The 24,461-nt window shown below is 43.0% G+C and overlaps 1 protein-coding gene across 1 annotated transcript in view; it reads right to left on the reverse strand.

Annotated features, from left to right (window-relative positions):
• GRK3 (G protein-coupled receptor kinase 3) overlaps nucleotides 1-24,461 on the reverse strand; it is a 72,747-nt gene that overhangs the window by 17,143 nt on the left and 31,143 nt on the right. The window contains exons 3-9 of the mRNA XM_054219542.1: nucleotides 17,802-17,875; nucleotides 13,163-13,264; nucleotides 11,888-11,962; nucleotides 10,288-10,349; nucleotides 9,215-9,266; nucleotides 8,454-8,545; nucleotides 5,577-5,676 (exon numbers count right to left, since the gene is read on the reverse strand). Of these exons, the coding sequence (XP_054075517.1) occupies nucleotides 5,577-5,676; nucleotides 8,454-8,545; nucleotides 9,215-9,266; nucleotides 10,288-10,349; nucleotides 11,888-11,962; nucleotides 13,163-13,264; nucleotides 17,802-17,875 (557 nt within the window). The remainder of the gene's footprint in view (nucleotides 1-5,576; nucleotides 5,677-8,453; nucleotides 8,546-9,214; nucleotides 9,267-10,287; nucleotides 10,350-11,887; nucleotides 11,963-13,162; nucleotides 13,265-17,801; nucleotides 17,876-24,461) is intronic.

Below are 24,461 nucleotides of genomic sequence, written 5' to 3' on the forward strand. Positions count from 1 at the left end.
GGCTGCGCTGTGGAAGCCGACTGGCCTGCATGGCAACCCTGACCGACCAGGGCCTGCACCCAATGGCGGCCGCCAGCAGGGAGATGAGCGGAGACAAACTGAACTGCTGAGGAGCCAGGACACCACGCAGGAAGCACAAACGTGACCTAACATGACTTATACACTGTGTTGATTGTTGCAGTGCTGATAGTGAAAGCTGTGGGAATCTCTAACAGGAACTTGCTTCCTTCCCAGTTCAGGAGCAGCAAGACAGGGCGGCCTTGGGCAAAGCGGGACCCACGTGGGGGGACAGGGAGGGGACGGCGGCGCCATCTCACCGGCCGGCACAGGTCAAGTCGGCTCAGCCTTCCACAAAACTACCTAACGTTGAAATATAAAGCTTTAGATACTCGACTGTAATCCCCAGGGACTCCCCACAGCACCTGGACTGTGCGCGAATGTCCAACAAACATCCCGCACGAACGTCCAGCCCTACCTGTGTGTTATCGCTTACTGCACACAATTCCACACGCGCCTCTGCGGAAGGTAGGCACCCGTCTGGAACACCCTGGAGAAACAGGCGTGAAAAATGCCGAAATGGTCCTAGAAATAAGGGGGCTATGGGCAAGGCAGCTCCTGAAAGGAGGGTGTAGAGAGGTGGGGGTCGGTCTCTTCCCCCAAGTAACGGGCGATAGGAAAAGAGGAAACGGCCTCAAATCGTGCCAGGGCAGGTTTAGGTTGGATATTAGGAAAAATTTCTTCACTGAAAGGGTTGTCAAGCATTGGAACAGGCTGCCCAGGGCAGTGGTGGAATCACCATCCCTGGAGGGATTTAAAAGCCGGGCAGACGCGGTGCTGAGGGACGTGGGTTAGTGGGGGTTTTTGTCACTGTTAGGTTAATGGTTGGACTCGATGATCTGAAAGGTGCCTTCCAACCGAGACATTTCCATGATTCTACAAAAGATACTACCTCTCGTTATAAACTTTGTATGCCTCAGAACTGCGGACTATCATATTACCACTTAACTTCAGAACAAAAGCTTTAGTAGAATTATTAACTTAATTTTCTGAATCGACTGGATAATTCAAAAGCATCCCCAGGCAGGCTTCCTAAAACCTTAGAGCAATCTATTTACCCAGAAGGATCTAGCGTTAGAATTTAAACACCATACACAGAAAAATAAAAGGGTGTTTTTATAGCAGAACATAGTATGCCTACATTTTTATGGATCTCATTTTTTACAAGATAACTGCAAGTGTAAATGTGATGCATAACTCATTTTTGTGTAAGCCTCCCTAATTTAATCACTACCCTCTCACTGTTTAACAGAGAGAAGAAATTGTAGTACTGTAATACCCTTCTGACAAGAAAACCACTGCAAGAGTATTTTCCAGTATAAAAACAAACAAAATAAAACCTTATAGTTTTTTTAAAACATGAAACATAAAGCAATAAGGCAAATTTCCCAAGAGAGTAATAATTTGTTGCAGTCAAGCTTCTGCTCTGAAAAAAAATAAGCAACAGTATGACAACAATGTGTGAATTAAGAACAGTTTAAAAACAGTTCCTTACATCCAAACAATCCTGGATTAAGTCCAAAAAACTGTAGGAGACAAATTTCTGGTAATAAATAACGTGGAAGGAAAAAAAACATTAGAATAACTATAAAAAAATTGTAGGAATGTAATATTTTAAAGACACTAGCACCCTAACAGTTACTTCAGAAGGAAAATGTTGCTTCTGACTCTTTCCTGCAACCCAAGCACCTGGCTTTAGAGCACGACTGTAGAAATGAGAGCAAAAAGGTAAAAAATGTGTTCGGAGAGTAGAGCGGCTGTGTGGCACGTTTAACTGGAGAGTAGCTCTGTCCTGACAGGTCTGGCTCAGAACGATGTGCAGGTCAACGCCTGGAACACCGAGCTGTTACCTGCCATTCCCCAGATGTTCCTTCAAGAGACCACCAAGATTTGGGAATAAATTCAATTTTTTGAGCAAAATCAAGACTCCTAAAAATCCTGGTACACATGAAAACAAAGTAGCTGTTCTTCTCAGAAAAAAACCAAAACAACTCAATTACTGATCTCAGAGGTTTTACCTGTCCACTTCTGCTGTACCTTATATTTATCATGCCTTGAGGGAAATCTTGAATCCAGTATTTAGTCAAATTATCTCAAAAAGAGCTAAGTAAAACAGCTAAACTGCCTAGTTTTTTTGGAAAGAGAGAACTAGAAGACACAGCAGAGCAGAGCCACAGCCCTGCGAAGCCACTGGTCTTGAAAGAGACAGCGGGAATGACCATGGCCTACCAGCCAGGAAAAGATTTATTAAATAACCACTTCCTGCCACAAACAGCAACTTTTGGCAAATTGTGTTTATACAGTACATCAGCAGTGACAGTCTTGGTGATTTCAACGCTACAGTTTTTGAACGCTAGGCAAATACGGCTATCACAGAAAATAATGTATTTTTTTGCTTTTAACATAAAGTAAAATATTTTCCCTACTATGCTATTTTCTAAGAATTTCAAAATGCGGTTCCAGCCTCCAGACTGAACATCACCATGGGAGAAGACAGGGAGGAGGACATCTTGCAGAAGGGGAAACACAAACCTCAGCAACAGTTTGTCCGTGTGACACCAACAGCCGGTGACAAAGCAAACACACCAATAGAGAATCCAAATAACGCAGAGCCCAATCCAAGAAGTGTCTTGTCGTACTTCTGAGCTCTGCTGATTCGAAACGTTACCATGAAAAGCTATTCTCACAACACAGCCACCATGTACTCAAATTTGGGAGCTCCCTATTCAAGAAGTAGTTGTGAATGCCAAAATTTTAGGTGGATTAACAAAAATGATTACACAAACATGTGTGTAATCTGCACAGCTGTTATTATGTATTTTGCAGAGACATCTGGATTCCCAGTTAACTGACTAATTGTACTATGATGAACTTCCCAGTTCCATTTTGTTCCGGGCAGCGCATAAATCCCGTCATTGGGGAAGGCACGCGCCATTCAAACCTAATGGCTTGTATTCAGGAATGAAATGAATCACCTTATTCTACCGCTTTCAAACCTATTTCATTCTGCATATTCAAAACACCCCAGCATCTCTTGCACAGGCAGGTGTACCTAACCTGAATGGGTAGCATTTTGTACAACATCTCTCTTTTCAAAACTCTTTTTCAAATTTCTGAGAATCTTAAAGGAGTTACACTCTAATGAGCCGATAAACCGTAATGAAAAAAAACAAATGGTTCGTCTTGCTTTTTCTGTTGCTAAATAACTAGCTGTGTGCTGTCATGTAAGTAAACTAGACCCACCATTAGCAGCCTTGTGAACAATTTTCTTCTTGAATCGCTAGACATGAAAATTCACTTTGAGTACCGGAGCAACAGAATCACAAATTAAAGTTAATCGGACAATTATTACTAATTTACCTAGATTTCTTGTTTAGTCTCCACTACAGAACTTCACCCCACTGGCTCTCAAGACTCCTGACGCTTCTGGACAAGCTACAACTTATCTTTAGTGAAAAGAGTTAACTCCATAAAAAAGTCTAACCAATAAATCCCAATTGTTAATTTCACAGATAAAAGAACAAAGAAATACTTTCCAATCAGTTTTCTATCTTCATGCTGAAGCCAAACGTGAACACAATTCTGTGTTAAAGGAAACGCTCTGACTTTTTATTTCAGTGCATTTCTCCAGAGAAAGGCTGAAGCAGGGGAGGAGTTTCCAATGAAGGAACTACCTCGTCCTGCCGTCAGAGCTCTTCAGTAAGAAAGAAGTTCAACGTTATGATGACACCTTGATGTGTAGCTTCCCTGGTTTCTAGTTTAGGATCTGCCTTACCAGGGTATTTCTTACGGCAGAGGAAAATGATCTGATGGGCAGCAAGAAAAGTTCGAAAGCTCATCTTCTAGGGACAAAATTGTAATCAGCTTTGCCGTTCTGTCAGTCTGCACAAGAGAGCATCTCACATGCCTTTTGTGAGGCTGAAAAGTACCAAGTCTTATCTGATTCATAATGTTTTCGCTTGACAATAAAAGGGCACTGTTTAGCAATTATAATTCTGCATTTATATCTAAGTCCTGAAAAACACATCTACATTTTTTAAAGCCAAGTTTGCAGACGACAAAGGGCAGCACAGCACGGGCAGCTCTCCTGCGCCTGCGCCTACGAGCAATGCAGTGCGAAGTCCCAGACCCGCTGTGGGCGGAAGACAGCCCATCTTGAAGCCCGACCAGACGGATGGTGCCCTGGTTTGGGGCGCAGGATGCCACAGCCGGAGGAGGTGGTGGAAAGGAGAGAGGTTAAAGAGAGCATCTGGCGTTCATTTGGTGGCCAGCCCAGCCCAAACCACGACAGATGGGTTTTCCCTGAAGCAGAAGACAGGAAGGATGCTGTGCATGCGCTTAAAGGAAAAAATGATGCTAAATGCATCACAAGAGGATTTTTTAAAAAAGAAATCGGTATTTACTAACCCGCCTGGGTAATGCAGAACCAAACCCAGGATTTACTCGGTCTCTGCAAGATACAGAACTTGTCTCAGAGCAGAGCACAGTATTTGCTCTCTGCCAGCCTGGGAGCAGCAATCCTCCTGCACTGCAGACGTTCTGCCATTTGCGCCCCTGTCGTACAAGCCCAGAACAAAACCACACGCAGCTCCTTCTCATGCTTTAACTGCGCTGGGAAAAGGGATGCGTTAACACTGAGCTGCAAACTGAACGTTTAAGTCATACGCCACAACAGTCATGAGGAAAACTAACCTTTTTACCAGCATCACATGTAACCATGGCGACACGAGCCGATTTCAAGTTTTGTTTAATGAGGCCAGTGTACTCAGAAGGCTCTGGCACTTCAAAGCCTGCTCCGAAGCCGCCTGAGCACGACATACTGCTGTGGCCACGGCCGAACTGCTCTTCTGCAGGTAACGAGACCCGATCTGGTCAAACCAACACCAGTTGGGGTTGCTTTTTGTGCACATTAGTGATATTTCTAATTTTAAGTAGACGTGTATGCTAGATGGGCAGACTTACTTGGTACACCTGGATAGGTACTCAGCTAAAGTACGTGAAAAAAAAAATGTGGAAAACTTGGCTAAGCTAATATGAAAGTCACAGGAAAGGAAGGAACAAGAGGTAACTGAAGCTTTTTTCTGAAATAGTATCTTATATTCTACAAAAGTATTATGTTACTACAGCAGAAAAGGAAATCCCTATGCAAGACAGATTAATGTTTTAGAAAAGTATCAACTATAAATATTTGAAAAAGGAATATTTACAAAAATCAGAAGGGGAGGGGGAAAAAGAAAGGAAGAGGGGTGGGGGGGAGAGAGAATGAATTATCTAAGAAATGGGAACGTCCTCAAGCCTCTTTAGCTGAGATGCTGATTTCTGTAAGCACCCAAACTGAAAAGCAAGCTTTCTTTTCCATTCGTATTTCAGACACATCGTTAGAATCAGGGGGAAGGTTCCAGAGGGGTTTAACATTTGCATGTCACACAACCAAATTGATGGAGCATGTATTATACATGTAACAGATTTTATATAATATGAAAAAAAAATAAAAAGAATAATAAATCAATGATACTTACTCCTGTACTGACAAGAGACAGCATAATTCTTTCATTTAAGGCTAATGTTTCTCCTTGCTTCATCTTGATTCTCTTCTTATCTAAACATTTCATTGCATACCTGAAAATATTAACTGTTCAGAAAAAGCAGCAGAAAAAATGTCCTCCTATACTCAGTATTATTCACTAGCAGTTATGCCATGCATATTTACAGTATCCTCCTGTAAGCAAGCTCTTTAAAGACTTAAACCCAGTACTAAAGACATCATGACACGACTAAACAAGAAAACCTCCAAAATCTCAGAATGAAACCATTTTCAAGAGAAGCCTCCTGACAAATAAATGTGCTTTAATAAATAATTCTGCGTCCCAACAACCACAGTGATACAGGAATTACATATCATACACTCATTTTTTAATACCTACAAGCAAGGATTTGCAGTATGAATTAAATAACAGAGACTCTGATACGGTTCCATTTAATTCTAACAGTTTCAGCTCTACCAGGAAAGTAATATCTTGAACACACGCTGAGTTTTATATATAAATTTTTTAAAAATTTTCTTTCTACTCAAAAAAAAGGTCAGATATACACCAGAAAGCTTTTTTAATCTTCTACCATCTGTATAACACAAATTAATAAAATTTCGCTCAAAAAAGAATGTTACCCTAACAACCATCAAACAAGAGTAGGATAGAATACAGTCTGGATATTTTTTCAAGACGTTAGGTCAGCCTACGATTAGACAACAGCTGAGAAGGACACGTGTGTTCCTCCATAGAAGACTTCTAGACATGGGCAACCATGGGGTTTTGGGCCACTGGTTTTAAAATACGCTCAGGAAAACACCGTGTTCCAGCACTGCATCGATGCTCATCAACTGCCTACACCGTGACAGCTCCGCACAGAAACAGGGCCTCGTGTAACCTTCGCTCCCTAAAAAAGCCACGTCATTCCTTGCCATGCATGTGGTGCAAGTGGGGGAAGAGTGAGCGTGAACATACTGGAATTTTACATTTCCAAAATGTGGAATATATTCACAGCACGTGCTTTTGCTGAGGAGTCCATAAACGATGACCATAAATACCATTTCACATGCTACCCTTTGTTTCCGCCTGGACATCACTGATGCAAGTGAATGACTGGGGCCGTTTAAGGCTGATGGAAATCAAGTATCTCGGGTCTTATATCGAGTCGCGTGCTCCAAAAGCACTGCAATCCCTCCCCCTTCGGCCTGCTTTCTGCATGGTACTTCTGGCCCCTATTTAGATGTCCTTGAAGGAGGTGACGTGAAAGAAGCCTCAGGTGTGTCTTTGTGGGTTAGTGAAACACCGATGGCATTTACCTTGGAGGGGTGGCTTCCCAAGCTCCTTGCAGGCAGTAAGTGCAGCAGAGGCAGCCATCTAGAGTGGACGGGATCTGGATTAGGGATGGGTAAACAGGTTTGGATTAAGAAAGAACTAAGCCAAACCTCTACCCAGAACCTGAACCTAATCTAAAGTTTTCCTTTAAGTTTGGAAAAGGTTGGTTTTCCCACGTTTCACTTCCCTTTACTCTATTTATATCTGATAAAAACTGTCCTTTGCTTCCCTCGCTACTCCCAAGGTTTATCCAGAGCAAAACTCAGACATGAAAATGGCTGGGAATCTGAGAACTACCACTTCAGGGCGGAAACTTACTTAGTGTGGCTCAAGCTAAATAAAATGTTTCTTTTTGTACATGGACAAATTAATGAATTGTACATGGACAAAAAAAGTACCAAAGCAAGGATAAAGACAGCATTGTTAGTAAAGGATTAATATAAATACTTAAGGTCACTGCAAAATACTGAGCGTGATAGCAACATTAAGATGTCTTCCACTTGTTAATAGCTAAGAAGTTTATTATTATCAAGGATGCCAAGCACACACAATTGCCAGTGAAGCCAACTGTAACTGCAGAGACGTGGCACTCCAAACATGTCATGCTTACTCAGAAGAGAAATGTTCAAGGATGGTCCCTGGACTAAAATTGTCAGGAGAAAAGCAAGATGAAAGGGAGGAGGTGGGGTGTAAATAAATACACAAACTGATAGATATTGAGAACAATTTGTTAAATCAATGCCCAGATGTTCAAAACAGGATATAATGGGACAATTATGCCTAGAGATTGAAATCTGTTGATTAGGAGAAGTGTGCAAATGGTAAGACCAGAAAAAAGAAAAAAAGCCACTCAGGGTTGATCCTGGACTTCCCACCGAGAGCTCTGTTAAACACAAGCTCAACACTGGAACTATATTCTTCCCAACGTAAGCAAGGATCCCAGCTTTTGCCAGTGAAACGTGCTCATCAGGGCAGACACTCATGCAATTGCACAAATCTAGAAGACCATAGTCAGCATCTGCCCAGGCACGACCCTGCAGATAGAAGAGCACCAAGGTGGTATTCCTGGGTCCATCCTCCATCCCTACGTCAGCGCCAGCTGCGGGATGCGCTTTGCTGCGAGAAGAACAACCTTCAGCAGACGAGAGGTAACACCTCGCACAGCCACCACCGTTTCCACAAGAACATTGTTCTGCGCTGTCAGGCTCTGATCCAGGAAATCATTTAAGCACATACTTAATTTTAAACACATGTGCAGTCTCCATTAATTCTGACAAGACCATTTAAACGAAGGATGTGCTGCTTAAGAGCTCTGCTAGGCTGAAGCCCCACTGCATGGCACATAACGGGATCAAATATCGAGCTAAGCTCAAAGACGATCCAGCAATCAGAACCTCTTGGGATAAAATTTCATTATAAAGAACTATACAGTAATGCGATGCTGCTTCCAGTGATTTTGTAAGAAATGACTGGAAGCGTTTCCTTACTAGTTCAGAGTTTACAATTACCTCTAAAACAAAGTGTGTATATACTCACATTTTTCCAGTGTCTGCTTTTCTGCAACCATACACTTCACCAAATCCCCCTCTTCCTATTATTCTATGTACACTAAAATCATTCATGGTCAGCTGTAAATACAAAAAAAAATAGAAAAAAAAAAAGAAAAAACAAAACCAGACTTGATTTTTCAGTATTAAAAAACTTCCTGTAAAGACATCTAAATAATCTATTAACGTGTTAAGATATTTAATTATTGTAATTCATACAACATTTATTGTTTTGGAAAAAGGAGCCCCTTATTGTTTATATTTCAACATACTTGCAAGCACTACAGCCTGAAGCACGAGCAAGACGAATGAGACTGTTGTTGCCAAGGCCTGACGGTCTCATTCATAACGCCGCCTGCGGAAGAGGAGGGCTATTTTTCACAGGCAAAGTCGTACGAAAAGCGGTGCCGAGGGCCAAAAGCAGCGGCCGAGGTACGGGGTGCTGGGGACAACGTCAGAACCGCCGTGGGAAAAAGGAGACAGAGGGTGTCTGGGGCTGTTATAGAGACGCGATTCTGGCAGTTTGGTTTCTTTCAGCTACTATAAAAATCAAAAAGCTATTAACTCCAGACAGGCAGAAAGGGATGTCCAGAAAGGAATCGTTAGGACTGTTCGCCTAAGAATAGCAGAGCAGATCAGTAACGTTCACCGTGCTCTTTAATAAGGCCTTTTCAGAAGCAGTACTCAAAACCGAACATTTTCTTTCCTGTATCAGCCTTTGACAAGATAAATATACTTGTAAGTACTTACATGAATATTTAGTTCTACGTTTTTCCATTGACAGAATCTAGTAAACTTGTCACTGTAGGAAAAAAAAAGTTTAAAAGTTGTCTGAGACTACTGTGTAAAGTGTCATAGAAAACGTCAAGACTCTGATATTTAAAATAAAGTTTGCGCTAGGGCGTGTTGTGATATTTATTAAATGATAGCCTTCCTTTCAAACAATTGTAATGTTGCCCCCACCGAGAAAAACAATTACTAGGCAGCGCACACTTAATATTTTACATCCTTGTAAGAGAAAGATATCCGATAACCTTTATCCCTGTAATTGTAAGTGCTGAGTATGTCCTCACATCTCTCAGATGGTTTTTAATTTTTAAAAACAACCAGCTGACTTTGGAACTAACAAACATTTAAATTACATAAAGAGAAAGATAATTATAAGAAAACAGAAGCAGCTCAACTTATGTTAATGAACCTCCGTATACCCCAAGGAACGTTTTAAACTCATTTTATCTTAAAATAGGAAAAACATCAGTAATACCGCAAGCTGTAGCAAAAAAAATAAACAGTTTCTCATTTCTACGTAAATAATTCAGTATTTCTTTTCAGAGTAAGAAACAGCGGTTCTGTGGAGGCATTGCTGCACCCGTTTCAGTCTGAGTGCGAAATACCATTTCATACAGTGGATTTGGCTGTCGTGGGACGAGAGCCGGACTTTGCAGGCCCTGCCTTGAATTCCTCACTACACCTTTTCTGCTTAATTGCCAGGTGTCCAGATCCAAACCAGTCTGGCTCTCTGAGTCACTCAGGAGAACATCCCACGAGACCGTAATTCCACGTTTTTAAACCTCTACGATCCAACCGCCATCTATTATTCTGCTATGCAGAAAAATCGATCATCTTTCCAATTTTTTCACTGATACATCCTGACATTAATCATGATACGCAAACAAAGCTAGTCATTTGCTGAAGCTTGATGATAATACATTACTAATTAAATGAAGTTTATTCAACATTTTCAGCCTTATTTTACAGCAATTCTTAAGGGATCTGGCTTCCTGCTACATTAGGTAGAAAGTTTGGATATGTCACGTTCATACCTTTCCATAAATTTCTGAAATATTTTTCCTCGGAGACTATCACAGATTTCTTCTATATATGGCTAAAAAAGGGTTAAGGAACGCAATTAGTATTTAAGCGTACAATAAACTGATGATGCAGTACCACCCATTCCACAGAACTCATCTCGGCCCTATATAACCACAGCATTTACTGTGTTTTCCTTGCAGAAGGCTCAATGAAGCATTTAAGCTTTGCGCAGAGCTTTTGGAATCTGAGCAGGTCCCCTGAAATCAAACATAAAATATTTTCACGAGCTGGAAAACCTTAAATGCTTGCCTGGGGGGTGGGGGGGGCTGTACAAAACCTGCGCGTGGCACCTCTCTATGGCCAACAAGTCTCACAAAACAATCACAGCACACTTCTATTTTCAAATATATTTAAATACACTACGCGGAGCGCGGAGTCTCCACTTCCCAGAGCCGCTGCCGCGCTTCAGGTTTTTTGGTGTTTCTTGCCTCTCTGTCTGCCCTTCCTAAGACACTGGCACCTTCAATCCACAAGTGACTTTTTTTTTTTTTTTTTTAGAGAAATACTTTGTCTTGACGTGCGATGGCACGCAGCGATCTCAAATCCCAACCCAATTAGCGGTGAGATGTAACTCCAGCAACGCAGTTAGCAATTTGTCAGTTCACCTAATTGCAACATTAAAAACAGTTCACTGAGCAGGAAGAAAAATCAAGCAGGGGCAATCTCCACATTTTTGCAGTATATAAAAATACGTGAGATTTACATGAAAGGCATTTAAGTTTATAAACACTCCCATGATTGATGAGGTTCATTTTATGCAAAACCACACTGATTTAACGCACCTCGCTACAAAACTTAGCACGTATCTGAATTTCTTGTATCAATGCACATTAAAGCTGTAACAATACAAGAAATATTTCCCTTCTAATTATTTTCTAAAGTAAACAGCAACACAAAGGATGTGTAATTTTGCAAATGAGCCAGGATACCATTTATTTTTATATTCAAATGGAGGATCTGCAAATCCCACACTTCCTTTTAGCAATTCAAAATTTTAGAAAGTTTAAAAAAAAAACAACACCACAATTTTAATGGTGCAGAAACTCCTCTTTAGAAAGGTAAGTTTTGATTGGGTTTTGTCTCATGGAAAGAGAAAAACGTGTGAGACGGTACAAATCCTTAATTCCACACCATCATCAACTGGAATCAATATACCTTAAAGAAAAAGAAAAACGTTTTCAAAGATTTCACATTACTGAAACAATAAGGCAATTTCTCCACTCTGCAGTTTGGTTTATCTTGACAAGATGTGTATCGTCCTGATGTAAAGTGATTTACTCTGAATTATTTAATGGCTTAAATTACATAAATTTAAAAACTATTCTGCTCATATACCAAGGTACAGTTTGCCTTCGTATACGTGCTTGAAAATATTTTGGGTAAGAATAGTAATTTGTCATTTTTATTTGACTTAGAAAAGCATTCTAATATCGCTAGTACAGCAAAGAATACGTCCCAGTACCATTTTATTCCGCCTCCTTAAATAACATGTACAAAGTCACTTACTGTCAAATAAGTGAAGAAAATGTGAACATTCAGACGTAACCTCACCTGAAAAAGGCTGGCTGGCACTTGTTTCTTGGCTAAATGCGTTTGTACATGATCTACAGCTTGTTTTGAGAAAGGCTTTTGAAAGAGAAAAAGAAAGATTTCAAACAGTTGGAAAGGTAAGAAGCTTCATTTAAGATCTACAGCACTGTTGTTCTTTTAAAAAAATAGATATGAAAAATACACATTTTTGAGAATGAATGCAACGCAGCTTCCCCTAAGTCTATTATTGTGAAACATGCAGAAATGATGTGGTAAAACAGTAAAATAACAGTAAAAAAAAATATTTTAAAGCGGGAAGGTAGGAGAGGGGAAGATGAGGACGAGAAAGGGGAAGATAAACGGGCTAATGGTACTCCTTTAGCAGATTAACGAAAAATTCCATACACAGGGACAGCTCCAGAGTCAGAAGCAGAGACGGACTTTTTACCGCCACAAAGCCAATAACGCATGCTTAAAAAATTCCTTAAGCCCTTCATCCGCACAACCCTACCGCTAGGGTAAAACCCACTGCAAATTCTTCTTTAAAATAGGAGCAAACGAAACTTAACCACAGACCAACGGGCCAAAACTTCAGCTGGAGGAAACGTGTGTTTGCAGTGACTTGAACGAAGCTGCATCTGCCACAACGCGGCCCCGCGCCTCCAACTTACCATATTGCAGCTAAAACGTGTATTGTCACTAGTATGGTATGAAAGATTGCTTTACGACCGAACAAATAATAATTAATAATAAAATCCTTGTGAGATCAGTTTTAGACAAAATCTCCAATTTTACCGAAGTTCAACATCCAAACTGTCCCGCAGAGGCCCCAGCGACTCACATTTCTTTGAGTTTTTGGGGGCAGGGATGTTGCTGGGTTGGTTAACGGATGTTTATTTGTGTGTGTACACAGACACACCAACTGCACTCATCCTATTTTTAAAATAGAGATTTGAAAAAATAGAAACCAGCTAAATCTCCAAATATTTCCTTTGCATACCACCAAGTTCCATAAAAAGTGGCACACGCCACCAATCTGTACATCTCATTGCTGTAAAAAAAAAAAAAAAAGGAAAACAAACTCAAAAAAACCCAAAACATGCTGAATTCAGCCAAACCCAGTCCCACAGACTTCAAAGGGAAATCCACAGCACTACAAGTATTTGTAGCAACAATTCCTTCAGCGATAGGTTTTTAATTGCTCTCTGAATGAAACAGCAGTGATTTTGGAACTATCGCTGCTGTCAAGCTACTGGAGTAAGGCAAAGAGCGGTGTGAAATCTGGACGATACACACATGTGAACAGGAGAGAAGCTCCTTCATTATGTACGTGTCATAAATCTGGCGACTTCGGGTCATACGCTCCTCCTCAGAATCCAGCTTCTCATATTCTTTTATCTGCAACACAAGAGAGAAGGGTCCATGAGGTGAGCACATTTCTAACGATTTTGCACTCGCTTGGGAAAAACAAGACTTTGGCCGAAGTTTTATTTGACTTTATTATTTTCTTAATTAAGTTGGAGAAAAACCACCTGCAATACCAGAGTTACAGTTGACCTTAGATTTCCCTCCTATGCAAGGAAACGGATTCGCTTAAAATTGCTGCAAACACGCCCAGGGATGTCAATGAAGGTTTTCTTCCCTTTTCTCAGCTCACGGACGGAGAGCACCAACCTCGCTCCTCTACCGCTTGAGAGCATTGACCCCTTTCTCACATTATTTCACTCGATGCTCTGGCCCATCCGCAGCACCGTTTCCAGGTTCCCGGGGCCAGCAGAGGAGCTGGATGTAATGTTATACCGGCAGCAGAAGCATCGCGCAGTGACAGCCCTCGGCCCAAGCGTCCCGCTCCAGGGCGATTACAGCACGTCACGTACCCGTGTCCAAGCAAGAATGTAAAGCATATTTCAAAATGTTCACACGGTCCAGCTGCCAGTTGAATTTGAATCCCAAAGACAGTCAGAAAGACGGTTTCACAAAACGTATCAGGTTTCTGTAGACGCGATACAGGAGGTCAGTGTGTTCCAGCAACGGCAATCCCATGTGGTTCATTTACAGAACGAAACCTGACAACCGGTTCCAGAAAAATACAAAACCTCACCAAGTTTAAGGGTTCTTTGGAGTGTATGTAGGGCAAGAGCTCTTACAGGATTGACAGAATGTAAAAATCACACAAGATCTTTAGGGACAAGTCTCAGCTCTCATTGCTGGACCTTCCCGGCATCAGCCTGTGAGGTCCCAGGCTCCAAAGTAAGTGTGCAGGCTTGCTCTGGACCGTACACCGACTCCGGAAAACCCAAGTGGAATAAGAGCCAGCTGGATTTCATTCCGTGCCTGTCTGAGAAGGAAGAGGCCATGTCCCAGCTGTCTGTACTTTCAGCCTCCGCAAACGATGTGCCAGAGCATCCCTCCTGCAGCGGGGAGAACGCACTGCCTGCGCCTCCAGGGACAAAAAGCACCGCTCCGCTCTCCCGCCAGCCACGCTTTCACAGCCAGAGCAGCACCAGGGTTAACAGAAAACACATTGTTGAGGACTTTTAAAAGTAAGGATTAAAAAAAAAAAAAAGTGTTTTGCCTCCATGTCACCACAATATACTTTTTTTTCGCCCTTCATTCAGAGGCTGCTCCTTTTACAGGACGAGCTGGACTTCACAGCCCTCAAACAGGTCTCCGCGGGACAAACCCAGACCAATCTCTCTCTGAAGGTGGAACACCGTAATTAAACTCGCTATTTTTCTAGCTGTAGTCCTCTTGTTTGCTGACTATGATAAAGCAACAGTTCCACCATGATTTGCCATCTGTGACTACTTCCCCCTTGGTACCAATATATAATTAAAATGATTCAAAACGTCTTTGCCAAAGAAACATTTTTTAATTAATGCAATGCCGCAAAATAATTAGAAGTACAGGAGAAAGCCTGGTGCATATCATATTGTCTTACTCGAATGCAACCTCCTGCCCTTCCCTATCTATTTTATTAAACCATCTCACTGCACCCGAAGCAGAGGGGTCTCTTGCAACAGCCCCCCACGGCCACGCTGGCGCCAGCTCAGTGTCTCTCCCACCTGCCCTGACAGTGGGCTTTTTAACCAAAGTCCCTTGGTTTTGTAAAGCTTTGGAGAAAAGGACAGCAGGTGACAAAAGTCCCCATCGGTGATATATTCCCGGGCAGCTCAGTCCCAGCAACACCCTCCTGACCACGCTGCCCGACGCCGCTCATCACACAGGTGATGCTGTGAGACACCTCTGCTGGGATGGCATTTAACATGCACGCCTGACATATTCACAAGCTAATTTTACATGTTTATTTAATGGAACATTACTGTACCACGCCAAAAAAATTCAGCACCGGGCAGAGCTGAGAGTGTCACCATTTATAAATGTAGCCCGGCTCTGGCAGCAGCAGCTTCCGCAGTGTCGCTCCCGACCCCGAGATCACGTCCCGTGTCACCGTGAATTTCGCCGCTTCCCTGGCAAACTTCAGCTCACCTCAAGAAAAGTGTCTGACAAAGTATCTTTTCAAAAATTGAAACCAGAAGGCATTAGTTTTCAAGCACCTAGAAGTTCTTTTTCTTTTTTTTTTTTTCCTCTCTTTTTTGAAACCGATCTGGATGAATCACTCACCCAGTTAAATGCTTGATCGTGACTTAAGCTGCAGTAATATGAAATCCCTGGAGTACGGAGCCCTTCTACATCAAGCGATTTTTAATGTAGCAATGTACTCAAATTATACTGCATGTAATAAATGCAGTAAGTAAACCAAATATACATATTTAAAAAAAAAAAAAAAGCTTCTGAATCCAGGATGTCACAGAAGAAAACGCAACGAACCTCTCTTTAAATATCTTTAATGGGGTTTTTCGAAAAGTACATGACAAAGCACTTAAAATTCTTTTTAGGCAACACTTTGCTAATAAGCTAAAAATACAATTTCAAATTGTTTCAGAGATAAAGAGGCAGCTAAAAATATCTTGCTAAACAATCTGCTACAACATGCCTTTTTGATTACTTATGACAGCGATATCTTCGGTATATAAAAGATGAAAATGATAGAAAAACATTCTTCCATTACTGACAGCGAGTATCTAATTTGAGGGAGGGAACTGTGTATCGCTGAGGATTTACCTCCAAACTGATAACCAGCTTAGCCTGTTTTGTGCTGTTAGCCCACTAGCAAGAAAAATTTTAAATCACCAGCTTAAGAGTAATCCAGACAAAAGGTTATCTCGGGCTGCGTTTCTAATTAATACTGAGCAATACAGGCTGCATTTTCAGAGCACGTGCGCACGTTTTAACTGAAAGCAGCACCTATGATAGGATTAACTACAGTTTTATATTTAGAGCGTCACAAATCTGACAAGGAATGAACGGAGCGGTGAGACTCCAAGTTTCCCGAGCGGAGGGCGCAGACGTGCTGGGGGGGGGGGGGGTTCCCTCTGGGCACGGGAGGGCTGGGGAAGGACATGACGCACTCCCCCAAAACAGCGACGCTATTAGCCAGCCTTGGGCATGGCGTCTGTGAGCTGCTTCCTTCATTATCTGGTGACGACGGAGTACAACGCACCTTAGCGATCTAAAGCCACCTCTCGCACCACCCTCCGCAGGCTCCTCTTGCTCTGCAGCACTCCCAGGGCTGTTCTGCAGCCCTGCCACCGCCACTCCCCAGAGATCTCAGAAGCCAGCGCCAGCCCCGGCTGTCCCTGCGTCCCTCGTGCAGCGCCACGGGCAGCCGCGCTCTGCTCTACAGGCAAAAGGATGCTAGAGAAGGGCAAGAAGCATTTGGGAGTGTGATCCGAACGCCGGTACCTCCAGCCACATGTCCTTTTCCATAAGGCCAGGCAACTGCCCGAAATCAGCTACGGACACCGGGGCGTCGCTCTCAGTCTGGGTGGGTGCTACAGGGAACGAGGTGCCTGGGACTGCAGGCACGGTGCTTGGGCATCTCACCTCGGCACAGGGAAAGCCTCCGGGATGCGGAGGACCAGACGCGCCGCTTCCTCCGGTGGAGGACACGGAGCCAAGGCAGAAGAGCTGGCAAATGTTACTGACTTTAATTTCACCTCTGGTTTGTGGCAGAACTAAGATTCTGAAGCGCAAAACAAAAGCTTCTCCCATTTCTCAAGAACGTACTTGGCTTAACTTAAGGTATCGGGGATATTTAACAAGTAGAAGCTGAGATGAACCCAATTTCAGCTCACTTCTTCTGAATAATTCAAAGGAACCATAGTGAAAGAGTGTACCTTATGACAGAAAACATTAATAAACCTGTAAATATTTTAACCTCTGTTGGCACTCTTCCCCTTTCCGTCATTCTCTCAGTATTTTCCAAGTTATCTTTTGGCACATGGATGTAGTGAATGAACATCTGGTTAAGTGGCTGCTCAGGTAACTTTCTTCCATTGTTTTGTTTTCAACACATCATGCCTTAAAACTGAACATACTTAGCTCTTGAAGGACAAACATAGTAACAATAACTTCCAAAATACTTTTAGCTTATGTTTAATAAAGACACAGTTCAGTATATGCAAATAAAAGCACGGTTAGAAGTTGAGCTATTTTTCCTGCAAATATTCCATTTTCTAAATCTTAAGTATTTGCCCAGCAAGAGGGCAAAAAAAATTATCTACACTACTCTCACAAAATATGCTGGAAGAGTACTGTACCAAAGTACCAACTTGATTAAATAGTCACATCGCTATTTTTAAAAGCCTCTTCAACTTGTTTAAAATGTCGGTTTTGTCCCTTTGAGATGCAATCGTTACTGTATAAAATATTGTCATCTTAGGAACCATTCCACCACGAAGCCGAAAGGACTGCGGACAACACGCACTCCCCACACCCCTCTCAGCACCCCCTGCCCGAGGGCTCGCGGGGCAGGACAGCCTTTCCCCCGCCCCCGACGCGCTCTCCCAAACCTCCAGCAACCGCCGCTTACCTCTTCGTAAAACTTCAGCTGAGGGACGGCTTCATCGATCTCATTCATGCAATAGTCTTTAAAAAGCAAAAATCCTGGAAAGAAAAAAGAAAAAGAAAAAAATCAGAAAAAAACAACATACCGTTACTATGATAACTTGTAAGAAGGGACACGAAGATAGCCAGGTATCACCACGGATTGTATACACCGGTGTACGTATCCCCAGCTGCCACGGCTTGGCAATACTGATTCTCAACAGAAAAGGATCATACACCTCACTCACCTCCCGTAGCTATATTAAGCATATTCCAATTTCTACCTGCTGAGAATTTTATGAGATGTTTACATAATGCACCAAAATATCCCATTCCTCTTCATGGATCAGGTTTTGTTTCTTTTTCCAGAGTAAGAACTAGATACTCTTCACACGGTTTGGGGTTTTTTGGAAATAAATTTACCTACTTTTTATTGATAAAAAACGACCTCTTCTGCATTCCAATTCTAGAATTACTGGTTAATGTTACCTCTAGTAGGTTTTATAGCACAATATATTACATGAGCATCTTTACAGTTCCTTCGCAAGTAACTTAAAGCACGACCTCGGCAGCCTGCTGACGAGTGTTTTCCATTATAAGCATTTTAATGCTTCACCTCATGGAATCAGGGTCTTTACGTCTGGCTGAGCTGGTACCTGCTTCCCTTTTACTGCACATGGCTATCTGCTGTCACGGCTAACTGTCTGGGTTATCTGCAAGCCCCTCAGAGCTGTAAACGGACGTGCTTTCAGTCCACTGCAGTGGGTAATACCTTTCCTTATTTAGAATTAAGGCCTTCTCACTGAAATCACACCCAGCTTTGGGAGGGAAGACCACAAAAGTTCCAACTAAAACAACAAATCCATCCCGCTCCACTCCTCTCCCAACAGGGCAGCACGTCAAGATACAAACCACGCCTTTTCAGCTTTAAAAAATAAATATATACATACAGGAGACGTATATTTTTTAATTAAAATGTAAGTGTGAGTTGAAGTTATAGCAAAATTACATTACCAAAAAAAAGTAGCACGTCAATGTATGCTCAACTGAGAAATAATACAACTACCTACGACCCCTCATGCTTTCCAGACTACGCTATCCCTAAAAAAAAATGCAAAACCCACTTCATGTGCTATGTAGTAATTTCCCTGCAGCGTGTACAGGAGAGCATTTCACTGTCCGTTACGAACACCGTGTCCTTTCAACTCACTATCATCTAATTTTAGCACAGAGCTGAATAAGAAAAACCCCACCAACTACTCGGAAGCAAAACCATTAGCGGCAGAGGACAAAGCAATGCTAATCAGGCAAACAAAAGCTTTCATTTATGTATAACGAAAACATTTCTCAGCTTCTCGGTGGCCCCTCTAGAGCTGTAAGCAGATCCCAAGTTAGATGTCCGATCGGAAGAGCTTGTTTTCCTGGGGTCCCCTAGATTTATTGGGTCACCATCAGAACACCAGAAAAGGGATTATGACCAGACGACAACTATACTTCCCTTGACTCATTTAGCTGATTAGGATGGTGTTTTGAAGATTATACAAACTATTTCTCTAAAATAAGGGCAGAAATCTAATTACAAGATTCTCCAAACTTTACAATTATTCTCAACAAAAAGAATCGTTCTTGAAATGGCAACAACTGTGCTTTTTTGAAAGCAAAAAAGCCAACTGACCCCAAGTTTTCTATTCCTTAAAAGCAATTTGCAATCCGAGTGCTTTTTTTCTTTCACTTTTTTTTTTTTTAAGGGCTTGTCTTAGTTCCTGTTCTAATGGAAATACTCTTAGTAAGTTATCTTCCCGTATCGCAGAGGAGACGGGAGCGGAGCAGCCCCAGTGATCCCCATGCCCCGTATGGAGCTCCCAGCCACCCACCGAACCCCGGGTCACCCTGTCACAGCGAGGGACACGGACCGTCCCTGCTGCCGCCAAAACCCAGCCAAAGCCACCCAAAACCCCTCATCTCCAGAGAGGGAGAATCCGCCCCTCCGGAGAGCACACCTCTGCTTGCCTTCCCCCGCCGTCAAAGTGGCACGAACCCGGTTTTCGGAACAAAATCTGCCACTTACGGAACGGAACCCGATTGATGAACTTTTATTTTACACAGGATGGAAACGGCAGCAGCACCGAGCGGAATAACGCTGAATGGACTGAACTTTTATTTGGACAATGAAGCAAAGAAGATTACAGTCGCATAATTAAGAGACTAAAGAGTGGCACAAAGAGCGATGAATGCAGTGAAAGAAAAATCCCTGGCGTGGTCCCAGCTCCTGGCTGTTCACCAAAAAAACCCACAAACAACAACAAAAAAAAACCACACAACAAAACCCACAAAGACAACTGTGGGAGGAGTGTGAAAATATACCAACACAAATTTTCAACAATCATGCCAAACATTTCAGCTCTGTTTAATGTTTTCCAAACTTTTTCAATTTAATTATTGCAGAGAAAGCCAAGGTTGAGAAGAGAACACGGAACAATCGCAGGGTTACGCTGCCTGTGGGATACAGCCCTCCTCCGAACCGCATCGCTGCGCAAAAATCTACAGACATCCCGAAACAAGAAGTTAGACATTTTTAATATAGTCATAATAATAAGTTATAGCTGTATGAAGCAATACTGAGAAAACGCTGTTCATCAGGTTTCAGTGAAGACGAGCAGAATTATTACAGCAGCATTTTAAAACCTACGATTAAAAAAATAAATTATTAAGAAATACTGCAGTAAAATAATTTATAGTGCGAAACATCGCTTCTCCACCAAGGTACCAACGTTGTAATTATTCACTAGGAGGACACCCAAGGCATCTGCGAGCCTGGCGTAGACAAAGCTGTGGGTGGTTCTTCCAACTCCGCAGCAGGCAGTGGGGACAGGACGGTGGCGGGGACGGGGTGTCCCCTCGGCCCCGGCGGTGGCACCGCGCACGGGGGCTGATCCCACTCCTCATCCCGGGCACGGCTGCCTCTGGTACAGCAGGAGGTCACGCAGAAATTCTCTTGTAGCCAGAAAAATGGCTAAGATTTTTTTTTTTATTGTAATTTTTACAAGTTGCAACAGGGAAAAAAAAATAAAATCCACTTACGAAGGTCAGTAGCAGCCAAGAAGAATATTATTCTAACTCTTGGGGAGTGTTTAACACAAATTAGAGCATCAGCTTTCTTTAACTGTTCACCACTGTCTCTTCAGAAAAAAAAAAACACCACCACATTCCTGTTAAGAAATGCTGTTTGATACCAGCTGAGTTGAAATAATAAAAATACATATTTCAAGTTTCCTTTGAAGAACCTATGGACTGGGAGCCTCTATGTACGTACATTAAGGTGTACTGCGTACATACACGCAGCTTATATAGTCATCAAAACATCGGGATTTCACATGGAACGACTGCCCTGGATGGAAACATTCCTAGTATTATTTTTTAAAAGATACACTCCAACCAAACCATAGGACGGATTATGTACCACGAGCTTTCCAAGCAACAGTTTAGAAAGTTAAGCCACACGCGCTGCTCTGCAAATAAGCACCAGGTTATGTCGTCCTACAAGTTTTCCACGTGGCTGTTAGTTCAGATCCATCCCTTACAACTGGAACCTACGTATTTTGAATACCTCCAAGAATACATCTCTAAGGACGAAGTGACAGTGCCTGCACCAGTCACTGAAACACCATCTGGTGGCTTCAGCGCTGGAAAAATACTCTAGAACTGGGAGGGGACAGCCAGCTGCAGAATTCATCACCGCTTCATTTCTGCGGTGGCGACAGACGAAGCCATTTCCAGGCCCCCGGCAAAAGGATGCCGGCGCCGCGGCATCCCGCTCCCCACGCCGCGCTGGGGAAACAAGCTTCCTCCCCACCACCACGTCCCACATCTGATCGGCCAGAATCACATCCTTGCGGAGCGCTGAAGTACGTCCTAACGCTTGGCTAGCATTAGGCAACCCTGCGCGCTGCTCTCAACATTATTAGCCACACAGACGTCAGAGAAAAAACTGTGGGCATCCAGCACAATCTTGTAGCTCGGGAAAGATAAACCGAGCGATGGAGAACTTTTTAATTAATTGGGAATGTCTTGATCAATGAGATTTTTTTTTCCACTTGCCTCGTGAAAACAGAGGGGAAAGGTGTCAACTCAGGCATTTTCTCTGTCCAAACGACAGTAACGTCAGACAGGCAGCAAAACGCATCCCTCCGCGCCCTGTCTGGACAGATGCTCTTCTGCGCAGGGAAATGCCAGCGGGATGAAGGGCAGCTGCGTCCCAGGGCTGGGCTGGGGAGCGGCGGGAGGAGGCGGATCGCTGCCACGGAGCCGGGAGGTCTGCAGGAAAACTGTATTTCCAGGGATGATTGATCTGAGGCTGATGGTTAAGGACAAAGAATGAAGACGGATCTGGGGACTGTAAGAGACTCTCGCGGAGCCTGGAAGACAGAGATGTTAAGGAAAAAAAAAATCTTTGGGGAAGCCAAGAAACAAAACCAGATTGCCAAGCTGTGAGAGCGGCTTTTAGTCACTCGTAATTACTCCTCTAAAGATTTACGACAGAGGAAAACAGAATCAGAGTCTCCACTACCAGTCGAGAGTATTGCTCGAAACGACCTAAAACTCCTACGTATTAAGAAAGATTTTGTGGGTAAACTCTTCATTTTAAGAAGTTATGTTCCCTGATTTTTATCTTTTTTTCTTTTTTTTGAACAACTGGCCTTAAACAATTAGCTCTTTTACAGCACAAATGCAGACGCGCTGCTCCTCTCCCAGCCTGTCTGACCATGGCAATCCACGTCCCCAGGTATCAGCACAACTGAAATCTTTCCACTGTCCTGAATTCAAACAAATCCAATTACAGCTTAATGTTCTCCGTACTAGAAGCGTTTCTGTTTCGCCCTCCCGTTGGATCAACGCATCCTGCGCTTCCACTGCAGCACAAAGGAAATCTTCTTTTACCGATGTTCTCAGATTGAGTGAAAAATTATTAGCCAGAAACCGCAGCTCTCAGATAATAGCAAAACTAATTGACAGACGCTGCATTGAATAAGTGACAGTAGTTTGAAGAAGTTCAAGGAGAACTGCTGAAAGGCACAATAAGCACAGTTAACTACACACAGGCAAATAAGACCAAGAACAGAAAGCAGGAATTAAAAAAATGATAGTGTTAAGTAACAGATAAAAGGAACCAGCAATTATTTATGAAATAAAGATGCTGACAGCTTTCGCTTTAAAGATTTCTTCTTCCATATTATATAATTTCTGCAACAACCAGATCACTAGTTGTTAAGGGGAAAAAAAATATAATTTTAAAAGCTTTTTCTGGTAACACCAGAGTGATGGATGATATCAATAACACATACGTGCGAGTGCGAGACAGCACCTAGCTCCAAGCCTCTGCTTTCCCAGTCTTTGGACAATAATTTTTTCCCGTTACCTTTTTATGGACAATCCTGTACAGCTAAGTTTGCCAAACGCCATTAACTGCAATTCCAATTACCAAGGCAAAACGTCTGTCAAGGAGGGATAAAGACGACCCTGGAGGTCTGCAGGCCCTTAACTGGCCACTCGCGACCAGGCGGGGATGGGGAGATGCGGAGAGCAGCCGAGCTCCAGGGGTCTCCGGTGAGAAAACCTGCACCCGCTGGAATGATCGGACCATTCCCAGAGCTCATCCTGAACCGGACAAGGTCCGCTCCACAAGCTTGGAGGCGACAAGGCGAGGGAATTAAGTTAACCCATCTCTTTTTAAAAAGAACATACTTTCTACTTCTATATTTATTTCAAGTTATGTTTTCCTAGCATGATTTCAGAAAATTTGCATGAAACCCTGACTCTTAAGTCAACAGCAAGCCCCCACCTCACCCCTGAATGAATAAGGTCTGCCTTTTATTCCCCAAATTCAGCACTTCTCAGGGCCAGGCCGGGCAGAGAGCAGAAACGCAGGCGGTGACCAGCCTACACGCTTCAGCCAAGCCTGGCTTGGCCACTGACGCCACGTTCACAAGCTGATTATGGATTACACTATTTTATTACCCCAAGCAGCCTCCTGTGCCACTTCTCACTCCCACGCGAGGTTTCCCCACAGCCCACACCACCCTTCTCTCACCATGTGGATGGCGGGTACCCCTGGCTACGTGCTCATCCCCCACGAGCCCACAGCTCCTCCCAGGCTATCCCGGGCTGGCACGTTTATCCATTTAACACACTCCATCTATGAGATTCTGAATTCCCACCTCTGCGGTTGCCCTGCTGTGATGGAAGCCCAGCGTCTCGTTGCAGCCACCCTCGGCTCCGCAGCGAGACCGATGTCCGCGGGCTGTATCCCTCCAGGTTCAACCCAAACCGCCCCCCAAAACGTCCTCCCCTCCCAGCATGGGACTGCACAGCGCTATTGGGACCAACAGAACCGGGCAGTGCTTTGCAATACACAGCACTGTTAAAAGCCATCTGTTTGTTAGCAGAGTCTTTTTTTTTTTAAAAAAAAAAAAAAAAAAAAAAAAAAAAAAAGAAAAGAAATAAAACCTGCAATGTAGAACCCTTCTCTTGCGGTTTGAATAAAGAAATGCTGCCCTTTCCACTTGTAGGGATTAAAGCTGCCTTCTCATTTTACAACTGGTTACTTGCAATTCTCCTGCCGTGCTGTCAGTGTTTCGAAAGCGGGACG

The sequence above is a fragment of the Rissa tridactyla genome, chromosome 13 (assembly GCF_028500815.1).
Source record: "Rissa tridactyla isolate bRisTri1 chromosome 13, bRisTri1.patW.cur.20221130, whole genome shotgun sequence".
Classification (NCBI taxonomy): Eukaryota; Metazoa; Chordata; class Aves; order Charadriiformes; family Laridae; genus Rissa; species Rissa tridactyla.